This window comes from Notolepis coatsorum, assembly GCF_963971535.1.
Source record: "Notolepis coatsorum genome assembly, chromosome: 19".
NCBI lineage: Eukaryota > Metazoa > Chordata > Actinopteri > Aulopiformes > Paralepididae > Notolepis > Notolepis coatsorum.
Genome location: NC_140183.1, coordinates 21,181,883 through 21,193,804, shown reverse-complemented (window position 1 = coordinate 21,193,804; position 11,922 = coordinate 21,181,883). Strand labels below are relative to the sequence as shown.

The 11,922-nt window shown below is 45.8% G+C and overlaps 1 protein-coding gene across 1 annotated transcript in view; it reads right to left on the bottom strand.

Annotated features, from left to right (window-relative positions):
- Nucleotides 1-280: 280 nt before the first annotated feature.
- Nucleotides 281-11,922, bottom strand: part of klhl32 (kelch-like family member 32) — a gene marked incomplete at its 3' end in the record, with an annotated part of 94,465 nt that continues 82,823 nt past the window's right edge. Inside the window, exons 9-10 of the mRNA XM_084336313.1 lie at nucleotides 3,659-3,753; nucleotides 281-442 (exon numbers count right to left, since the gene is read on the bottom strand). Coding sequence (XP_084192439.1) covers nucleotides 281-442; nucleotides 3,659-3,753 — 257 coding nt within the window. The remainder of the gene's footprint in view (nucleotides 443-3,658; nucleotides 3,754-11,922) is intronic.

Here is an 11,922-nt window from a genome sequence, read left to right as displayed (position 1 = left end):
GAGGCAGGGTCTGAACCCAGGATGAGCTGAGGGTCTGAACCCAGGATGAAGGTCTGAACCCAGGATGAGCAGAGGCAGGGTCTGAACCCAGGATGAGGGTCTGAACCCTGGATGAGCTGAGGGTCTGAACCCAGGATAAGGGTCTGAACCCTGGATGAGGGTCTGAACCCAGGCACCCGTCATAGGGGGGCTTCAGAGTTGAGGGTCTTGACCACTGAACCACCACCAGGTCACGTGTTCATGTACAGTAGTCGTGACATCGTGCCACATGACCGGTGGTCTAAACGGCTCCTATCCGGTGATGCGGCACTTGAAGCGTCTGGAGGTTGGGGCAGGTGAAGTAAGGAGCCGGCAGGAAACAGGTGGCGATCCCGTTGGAGGCGAAGGGCAGCGTGGGTCCGTAGAACACCTCCTCCCTGCCCTCCATGCTCACGTCCAGGACCTGCGTGTGGAACAAGTCACAACGTGTTTATCACTGTCACATATATGACACATTCAGCGAGTCCTATTTCACAAAGCATTTGTGTTCAAAGCAGGTTTTTATACTTGAATCTGTTAAACTAAATCTTGAATGTTAGGTTTAAGCCATGTGATTATGTCATAGGTACTATTGATCATTGTTAATTATCAGAAAATATATCAGAAGTTATTCAATTATATTAGAAAGTTATAAGACTGCGTAATCATGCTTTGTGAAATACCATTCTGTACATTATTGCGGAGATATTATTTGGTGTGTGTGGAACAAACTGCCTGAGATGGTTGGAGGATGAAAAGGACAGTTATGTTCCCTATTCAAAACATCCAGGGTGCGACTTGTGATTTTTAATGTAGGACATAAACAGTAAAAAGATATATTCATATAAAACTCACAAATCTCATGAAACGATACAACAGAGTTTCTATTTTTTTCACGAGATCTTCCCTCACTCAACTAAGCTGTTCTGATTTGACTCGCAATGCGACGTAGCAAGTAGCTGATCTGCAGTAACGCCCCCTCTATGGTTGTAGCGCATAGTGTGACCCGACACTTCCTTAAACAGGTTTTGACAGAGGCAGAGAACGAGCGAGCGAGAGAGATAGAGAGGGACTGGTGGGACCGTGCAGAAGTGTGTGTAAAAATGTGTGTGCGCCATCTCTCTCCCTCGTCGGAGCATTTACACACAAACTTGACTGCGTGTGTGTCGGGGACGCATCTCTCCTCTCTCCCTCCCTCTCTCTCTCTCTCTCTCTCTCTCTCTCTCTCTGTCTCTCTCGCTTGCTCGTTCTCTCTCTCTCTCTCTCTCGTATGTATCACGCTGTGTGGGTGACTGTCAAAGTGCTTATGGGCGGAGCCCATCCAATAACAGCCTGAAATCCTGAGGCTGAAAAATGATGCTTTTGAGTAGTTCATTAGAAATATAAAACAATGTATTTTTTGGAAAAAAAACGTACAGATGTCTTCCATAGACTCACAGGAATTGTGTAAAGTTGCCCAAATAGTGCAAGGAATAGCAATGCATGTCCCCTTTAAAAGCACAGTAGGCTAAGTAGGTAAAATAGACCATATGACTGAGCAGCAGAAACACTGCAGGACAGAACAGAGATGAGATAGGAATGATGTCAGAGACAGAGAGGAACCAAGACGTGGAACTCCCTACTAGCTATGTCCGTCACCAGCTCTGGGAAAATAAGGGACTCTTTATTATATAAATAAGGGAAGGCTTATTTCACTTAGACAGATTTGCCATGTTTAGGGTCTTAGAAACATATTGGGGTGAATGCACAAAGGGATTGCGCAGCTTTTTCTGATGCAATGCCTGTGCAAATAGCCCCAGAACAAACCTTGCTATTCACAAAGCACTCGCGTCCATGCTATTCGCGCGTATTTAAATGAGGTTAAAAAGGGGCGAAAAATTTGCCCCTTTCTATGCAAATGTGCCTCATTGCCAAAACACTCCAATTCTTCAGAGAGTTGGTGGTAACTAAGTGCATTTATAAGGGGTGTCATGGCCAGCGTCTCTGGTGATCCGGTGGGTTAGGTAATAATCACAACTAGACAATTCCATGGGGGAAATTGTGAAAGTGTGGGTGATGCCTGTGCACCGCCAGCCAATGGGAGAGGATCTTCCAGCCGAGTACGGCGACCCGTCTTGCAAGTCTCTACGTCAAACGGTTCAAAATATACTAAAAGGGGAGGGACTTAATCATAGGGGGCGGGGCAAACATAAACCACTGAAAAGGGATCTCCCTCCCGAGTTCAACGACCCCTCTCATGAGTCTTTATGACAAACGGTTAAAAAGATACCAAATAGAGGGCGAGGCCTAAAAATAGGGGGCGTGGCAAACATAGACCAATGAAAGAGGATAACCCTACTGAGTGCAATGGTGCAACCCGCAAGTCTCTACGACAAACGGTTCAAAAGATACAAAAAGGGGGAGGGGCCTATGAATAGGGGTCGTGCTCAACATAAACCAATGAAAGAGTATATCCCCACTGAGTCCCAGTCGTGGCATCGTTTTGATGTGTTAATTTTATATCTTTGTCCAAAATTGAGACTTTTACAAATTTACAAAAAGTGATGGTAAAAACTAAAAATGCAACTTCTACACTCTAGTTTTGAACATTCCGCTATTCATTCCTATGAACCAAAATTGCCAGTTTAGAGTCGAGTTGTACCCAAACGGTGCGGTGAAACTTCCCAAAAAGTATTAGCAACTCGAGTTGGATCAAGCCGATCGTTTTGATACCTTACACTTGTTTGATACCTTACAGCCTTACCTTTTTTCCTGTGGTCAATTAGTATTTTATTTATGTTTTTTGATGAGACTGTGTTGCAGAGAGAAGCTCTGGACTTGAATCTCGCACTGCATCGTAATCTCTGGTCTGTTCACAGTGGTCAGAAGAGCATCTTCAACTGTAGCACAGAGGCCAGTGAAACTGAAAGTACCAGGCTAAAGTTACTCAAACTGTGGCTAACAAGACAGCTGGCAGTAGCTTCTTGGAGACAGGAGGCACTAGCAAGCAAGGAGGAGACACTAGCAAGCAAGGAGGAGACACTAGCAAGCAGGGAACAGACACTAGCAAGCAGGGAGGAGGCACTAGCAAGCAGGGAGGAGGCACTAGCAAGCAGGGAGGAGGCACTAGCAAGCAGGGAGGAGGTACTAGCAAGCAGGGAGGAGGTACTAGCAAGCAGGGAGGAGACACTAGCAAGCAGGGAGGAGGCACTAGCAAGCAGGGAGGAGATACTAGCAAGCAGGGAGGAGACACTAGCAAGCAGGGAAGAGACACTAGCAAGCAGGGAGGAGGAACTAGCAAGCAGGGAGGAGACACTAGCAAGCAGGGAGGAGACACTAGCAAGCAGGGAGGAGGAACTAGCAAGCAGGGAGGAGACACTAGCAAGCAGGGAAGAGGCACTAGCAAGCAGGGAGGAGGCACCAGCAACTGTTTCAGCTCTGTGTCAGTTTTAGAGTTGTTCTTATTCACTTTTGAGAGTTGCGCTAGCTGTTGGGCTACTGCTTCCAGTCCTTGTGCTAAGCTAGGCTAGCTGATTCCTACTGCTTCCAGTCCTTGTGCTAAGCTAGGCTAGCATGCACCTGGACCTCTTTCTCTCTGTTGCTAAACTGGACACTGGTCGAATTCCCTCTTTTCATCCACATCATACTGAAGTAAACTCACCTGAATACACGCTAGAGGCTCATTGGTCCAGATGGAGTACCCTCCTACCACGTAGATCCGGTCTGCATGGACCGCGACTCCAGACTCGTTCTGACCTGGAGGACGACATGGATGCAAAACAAAGCCTCAATGTGACAAGCAGAGGACATTATGACTCCATGTCCCCCGAGACAGAGAGATAGAATGAGACAGACAGGGAGGGGAGGGGAGGGGGGTGGTACATCCAGAGAGCCCAGATAGACACCCCTGTGGCCTTCCTGTGACTTTGACTCCATGTTAAGCGGGGGGGGGGTCTCGTGACGGTCTCAGCAGCACAAGGACACACAGGTCTAGAGCCGGGTTTCCGGTGATTGGCGTTTTTTTACCAGAAAAATCTGTTGGAGTCCGACATTTAAATATCTCCAGTCATAATGTCCTGTGAAAATAATTCCCTCTCATTTTCATTTGGTTACAAAGTAATGTACGTCCAGTAAAAGTGCTTGTTTTTGTCACTGAAATCCTGTGAGGCGTGTGTGTGTGTGTGTCTGTCTGTGTGCGTGCGTGTTAGGGGTGTAACGGTACACAAAAACCACGGTACCTCGGTTTTGAAGTCAAGGTTCGGTACAGGTTTTCGGTACAGTGGGGGAAAGTTTGGCTTTCCATGTTCCACTCAGGGGTGATGTAGTGTGCAGTAACTAATTGTACTTGTAGGGCTGTCAACGAATATTCTATATTGAAATTAATAATCGACTTGTAAAAAAATTCTAAAATTATAATAATTATATTAGATTGTGAGAAAAAAACAGCCAGTCGTTAGTGGTTAACATACCGTTGTATTCGTTCGGTATGCTACACAGCCGTTCGGTATGGTACGGTACACACTGAAACGGTTTGGTTCGGTACGGATACGTGTACCTTTACACCCCACTATACAGTAGCTATATCCGCGGGGATCGGTTTAGGTCTTATTTATTTAATTTTCAGTGTGTGCGTGTAATGCTTACAATGCCTTGTTGAGTCAGGACTATAAATGCAAAACGTAATTATTAATGATACAAATATTGTCGTATTAATTATCATTATAATTATTTTATTCCACGGATGTCTGTAGTATCGGCAATCCACAATGACTTGTCCCGGAGAAAGCTGTTGGAAACACAAGTTTTAAATAATTATAATGATAATAAATACAACTAGACAATTCCGCGCGGGGGAAATTGTGAAAGTGTGGGTGACGCCTGTGCACCGCCGGCCAACGGGGGAGAGGGTCTCTCGCGAGTCTCTATGACAAACGGTTCAAAGGATACAAAAAGGGGGCGCGGCCTAATGATCGGGGGAGTGGTCAACATAGACCAATCAAAGAGGATATCCCTACTGAGTGCAATGACACAACCCGCAACACTATTACACTATTACACAATATTACACTATTACACACTATTACACACTATTACACACTATTACACTATTACACACTATTACACTATTACACACTATTACACTATTACACACTATTACACTATTACACTATTACACACTATTACACTATTACACACTATTACACACTATTACACTATTACACTATTACACACTATTACACTATTACACTATTACACACTATTACACTATTACACACTATTACACTATTACACTATTACACACTATTACACTATTACACACTATTACACTATTACACCGAGTACAATGGCACAATCCGCAAGTCTCTACGACAAACGGTTCAAGAGATACACTGAGGGGGTGTGGCCTAAGGGGGCGTGGTCTAAGGATCAGGGGAGTGGTCAACATCGACCAATGAAAGGTGGTCAACATCGACCAATGGCACAATCCCCAAGTCTCTACGACAAACGGTTCAAGAGTTACACTGAGGGGGTGTGGCCTAAGGGGGCGTGGTCTAAGGATCGGGGGAGTGGTCAACATCGACCAATGAAAGGTGGTCAACAGGGGGAGTGGTCAACATCGACCAATGAAAGGTGGTCAACATCGACCAATGGCACAATCCGCAAGTCTCTACGACAAACGGTTCAAGAGATACACTGAGGGGGTGTGGCCTAAGGGGGCGTGGTCTAATGATCGGGGGAGTGGTCAACATCGACCAATGAAAGGTGGTCAACATGGACCAATGAAAAATGAAAGAGGATATCCCTACTGAGTACAATGACACAACCCACAAGACAGAGGGCGCTGTCAGCAATTCAGTAGTGCAACACAGTGATGGCCAATGATGGGTTAAAGTGGATGAGGTCATTGGCAGCTCAGCCACGAGCCACACAGCTGAACCAATCATGAGTGAGCCATGAGCCACACAGGTGAAGCAATCACTATGACTTGCATATTTTCTATCCAATGCATTTCTATGGAGGCAGATGCATGACTGCATTGTCACGTTGATTAAAAGAAAACTATAAGAGATGAAGCGTTGTGACGCGCACATGAGCACTACAACGAGTAGGCGAAGGGTTGTGCGCGAGATTGTGGCATTCGTGCGATATTGTGGCACTCCTTCGGCGATCGGAACAGAAGGCTAAAAAATAGTGTGAAAAATGTGATTTCTAGAGGGCGATTGCATGGCGGTCAATGGGGAGGAGAACCTTCAAACAAATGGTCGTCAGTTGAGATAGAAATGTCCAATTCCATTTATTTTTCTTTTGTGAGCGGGATGACACTAAGGGGGCGTGGTCTAAGGATCGGGGGAGTGGTCAACATCGACCAATGAAAAGTGGTCAACATGGACCAATGAAAAATGAAAGAGGATATCCCTACTGAGTACAATGACACAACCCACAAGACAGAGGGCGCTGTCAGCAATTCAGTAGTGCAACACAGTGATGGCCAATGATGGGTTAAAGTGGATGAGGTCATTGGCAGCTCAGCCACGAGCCACACAGCTGAACCAATCATGAGTGAGCCATGAGCCACACAGGTGAAGCAATCACTATGACTTGCATATTTTCTATCCAATGCATTTCTATGGAGGCAGATGCATGACTGCATTGTCACGTTGATTAAAAGAAAACTATAAGAGATGAAGCGTTGTGACGCGCACATGAGCACTACAACGAGTAGGCGAAGGGTTGTGCGCGAGATTGTGGCATTCGTGCGATATTGTGGCACTCCTTCGGCGATCGGAACAGAAGGCTAAAAAATAGTGTGAAAAATGTGATTTCTAGAGGGCGATTGCATGGCGGTCAATGGGGAGGAGAACCTTCAAACAAATGGTCGTCAGTTGAGATAGAAATGTCCAATTCCATTTATTTTTCTTTTGTGAGCGGGATGACAGCCGTGTCATCGTTTTGATGTGTTTGTTTTATTTCTACGTCCAAAATTGAGATCACACTCGCAATTCACCCAAGGTAGGGGGAAAAAGATTATTTCAGCTGCTACACTCTAAAATGCAATGCATTCCCAATGGGACCGAAATTTTACCGTTTAAAGTCGATTCGTAGCCAGACGGTGCGGTGAAACTTTTACGGGTTCGAAGACCGCAATTGCCATAGGCAAGCCGCTCGTTTTGATACCTTTCACGTGTATGGTGCGCGAACGCTTACGTGTTGCAAAGTGTTCAAAGTGTTTGAAACTCTAAATTGCACTGTATTTCCGAAATTTTACCGTTTAAAGTCGATTCGTAGCCAGACGGTGCGGTGAAACTTTACGAGTTCGGAGACCGGTGTTGCCATAGGCAAGCCGCTCGTTTTGATACCTTTCACGTGTATGGGGCGCGAACGCTTACGTGTTGCAAAGTGTTTGCAAAATCGGTGGAATAAATAAATAAATAAATAAAAAGAGTATGGATATGTATAGTGTGGGTGACGAAAATCGGTGGAATAAATAAATAAATAAATAAAAAGAGTATGGATATGTATAGTGTGGGTGGCAACCTGGCTTCGCCAGGTCACCCACACTAACTATGTCTCGATGTATTGGCGAGCACCCGAGTTTGGAACAGCTTTCTCTGGGGATTGCCGTCACTTCAGACATCCGCGGAATTTTTATAATTATAATGTTAATAAATACGACAATATTTGTATCATTAACAATCACGTTTTATATATAATGTGTACAGATGCTGCGGATATAGCTATAGTGGAATAGACTATTAATATTCCATATAGTGTCTTGTTCTTATGATATTTATTGTTGGTTTAATTTATTTCTTACATTGCTTGCGCACATCTAAGAGCCAGTGTAGAAACGGCTTGATTGTATATTACTGTTGCACTTTACTGTTACATTTGCACTCTGGTTGGATGTTGTACTTGTGCTGTAAAATGACAAAACATTTTAATCTAATCTAATCTCATTTTGGGAGATTATATAAAAGATTATTATTATCATTTGGAGTTGCAAATTGCTGTCGCGCTGTGGAGCGTGCACGCGTGTGTGTACAGTATACAGTATCCCAGTATCCTCACAATATCTGCTGCATCGTTAATGAGCTAGAGATTTATATGGAATTCGTTAACCCATCGTCTATTCCACTTTATCGTGCAATTGGGTTATGCAGCAGGTGTGTGTGTGTGTGTGTGTGTGTGTGTGTGTGTGTGTGTGTGTGTGTGTGTAATGCTCAGATTCCTCATTGAGTCATGACTATAAATGTAAACTATTACAAACGTAATTGTGGTATTTATTATCATTGTAATTATTTAATTCCACGGATGTCTGTGGAGCCATGTCAAGAGCCAATCGCTCGTTCAGTATTGACATTACTAAATGAGATGTCATGCTAATATTATGTCAAGTTCAAGTTCAAGTTCTTTAATAGTTGTCATACAGAAGTACAGAATACTTTCATACAAAATGCTTCTTACTGTTACGCTCCAGAGACTGTGCTAGACAAGATAGTATCAAATAACATAATAACATAATATAGCATGAATTTAGAAGAAGAAAATGAGGTCACAGTGTTCGGTATAGACATATGTACAATGTTCTGAGTTACCATATAATATACAATACACAATACTATGCAGTGTACTAATGTACAGTACTATCTAGTGCAAAGCAGAAATGGGATGAGGTACAATTTTAGGTACAATTTACAGTAAGGTGTACGAGTTGTAGTGCAATCCTTCATCCATAAATATAAAGTGTGGGGAGTGGGTGCTACAGTGTGTTTGTTTAAAGTGGGTGTGTGCTATAAGTGTGTGGAGTGGGTGCTACAGTGTGTTTGTTTAAAGTGAGTGTGTGCGTGTGGATGTGTGTGCTATGTGCGTTTGGTGGTTGTTGTTGTGTAGTGTTCATTCATTGTTCGTTTAGCAGCCTGATGGCCTGGGGATAGAAGCTTCTTCTGAGTCTTTCTGTGCTCGCCTTGAGACTCCTGTATCGCTTGCCTGACGGCAGCAGTTCAAAGAGGCAGTTGTTCGGGTGACTGGAGTCTTTAATGATTCTCTTAGCCTTGCCCTTGCAACGCTTGTAGTAAATGTTCTGGAGGGTGGGGAGCCCCCCTCCAATTGTGCGTTCGGCTGAACGTGTCACTCTTTGTAGTCTGCTTTGGTCTTGTGCAGTGCTATTCCCAAACCAGGAGGTGATGTTGCCGGTCAAGATGCTCTCTATTGTACATGAGTAGAAGTTCTTAAGGATCTTCTGGCTGACTTGGAACTTCCTTAGGCGCCTGAGGAAGTAGAGGCGTTGTCGTGCCTTCTTCACAACACTGTTAATGTGTGTGGTCCATGTCAAGTCCTCGGATATGTAGGCTCCGAGGTACTTAAAGCTGTTGACTCTCTCAACCGGTGCCCCGTCGATGCTGAGGGGGCTGTAGTCCTTGACCCCCGACCTCCTGAAGTCCACAATCATCTCCTTTGTTTTGCTGACGTTCAGGGAGAGGCTGTTTTCCTGGCACCATCCCGCCAGGACCTTGACCTCTTCCAGGTAGGCCCTCTCGTCGTTGGCAGAGATCAGGCCCACCACCACTGTGTCGTCAGCAAATTTGACGATTGTATTGCTACTCCGCTGAGCCACACAGTCGTGTGTGTACAGGGAGTAGAGGAGGGGACTCAGAACACAGCCCTGGGGGGCCCCTATGTTGAGGGTGATGGATGAGGAGGTGCAGTTGCCTGCTCTCACCACCTGGGGTCTGCCAGTCAGGAAGTCCAAGACCCACTGGCAGAGGTCATAGCCCAAGCCCAGGTCCCTGAGCTTGGCTATGAGTATGGAGGGGACTATGGTATTGAATGCCGAGCTGTAGTCGATGAATAGCATTCTCACATAGTTCCCCTGCCTCTTGTCCAGGTGTGATGCTGCTGTGTGCAGCACATGGGATATGGCGTCCTCCGTGGACCTGTTGGGGCGGTATGCAAATTGCAGGGGGTCCATGTTGATGGGGAGGGAGGAGCAGATGTAGCCCTTTACTAGCTTCTCGAAGCACTTCATGGCTATGGAGGTGAGAGCTACAGGGCGGTAGTCGTTGAGGCAAGCAGGCTTGGATTTTTTGGGTACAGGGATAATAGTGGACTTCTTCAGGCAGGTGGGGATGACAGCCTGTTCTAAGGACAGGTTAAATATGTCAGTGAATACTGGGGCCAGTTGGTCGGCACAGACTTTTAGGACGCGGCCGGGGATGCCGTCTGGACCTGCTGCCTTCCTGATATTCACTTTTTTAAAGGTCCGCCTCACCTCATGCTCTGTTACCCTGAACACTGCGCCTCCATCAGCAGCCGACCCCCCCCCCCCCCCATTGCCGAGGCTTGTGAGCTGGTGTTGTTATTACCAGCATCAAACCTCGCATAGAAGGTATTGAGGTCATTTGCTAAGGAGATGTCACTGTTCAGTTTGAGGGAGGCGCCTTTGTAGTCTGTCATCGTTTTGAGCCCCTGCCACATAGCTCTAGAGTCAGCTTGTTCAAACTGGAGTTCAATTTTATCCCTGTAGCGTCGTTTGGCCTCTGACACAGTCCTCCTTACGTTGTATCGCGCCACCTTGTGGTCATTCATGTTGCCTGCCTCTAGGCCGTCGTTGTATGCTTTGGTGCGCTCTCTCAGAGCTTCACGGACGGATTTGTCTACCCAGGGTTTTTGATTTGGGTAAACTTTCATTTTGGTAGTGGGGATTGTTTCTTTCACCCTAGTACAAACATAGTCCAGCACTGTCTCCGTGTAGGCATTAATGTTATCTGTGTCGCGGAACACATTCCAGTCTGTGTTGTGAAACACTGACCGGATCGTATCCTCTGACGTCACATCCCATTTCTGCACCTCTCGCGAGACTACGGGAGTACTTTTAATTTTCTGTCTGTACTTCGGTGTAAGAAAAATTGATGCGTGATCTGACTTACCGAAGCCACTATCAGATTGAGCCTTGTAGCCACCTTTAAATTGCGTGTAACAGTGATCTAGGATGTTACCGCCTCTGGTGTTGCAAGTCACATGCTGATAGAAGTCGGGCAATACCTTTCTCAGATTGGCGCTATTGAAATCTCCCAGAACTAAAATGGCGGCGTTAACATTCGCCTCTTGGATTCTATTTACCTCGTCGTGTAGTCTGGAGAGCGCAACCTTGTTGCTGGCTTCAGCTTGCGGTGGAATATACACTCCGACCAGGACGATCGCCGTTAACTCCCTCGGGAGGAAGAAAGGACGACACTTGATGGTTATATATTCCAGTTCTGGGGAGCAGTGGTTGGATAGTTCCTTCACGTTCGTTGGGTCACTCCAATTTTTGTTCAACATGAAGGCAATACCTCCTCCACGTTGTTTACCGGATTCTGCTGTTCTATCCTTGCGGTGAATGAAGAAATGATCGGCCGGTAGGATGGCGTGGTCTGGGACTTCTGGCGCCAGCCACGTCTCGATGAAGCAGAGAACGTTACAGTCCCTAACGTCTCTCTGGAATTGAATCCTTGCTCGGATGTCGTCTAGTTTATTGTCTATTGATTGTACATTGGCTAGCAATATACTGGGTAGTGGTGTCCTGTGCCGCCTGGTTCTCAGCCTGTTACGGACTCCAGCTCTCTTTCCTCGCCGTCTGGGTCCTTTGTCCCTGGGGGCGAGATCCGGTCCTGATGTCCTCAAGATCTCAACGGGCCATTGTTGCGGTTCAGAGAGCTGATCCAGAGAGTAATCCAGTCGGTAAGTTTCCCGTAATCCAATGTCTATTAGTGACTGACGGTCATACACATTAATTGCACCTACTGTTGGTACAGACAAAACTCTTAAAACTATAAATATTAACAAAAGTATGCACAGTCTCGACGGAGCGCACAGACAGGCAGCCGGACGTAGCGGCGCCATCTTTATATCGATGTATTGATTCCTGCAGTTATTTTGTTACTA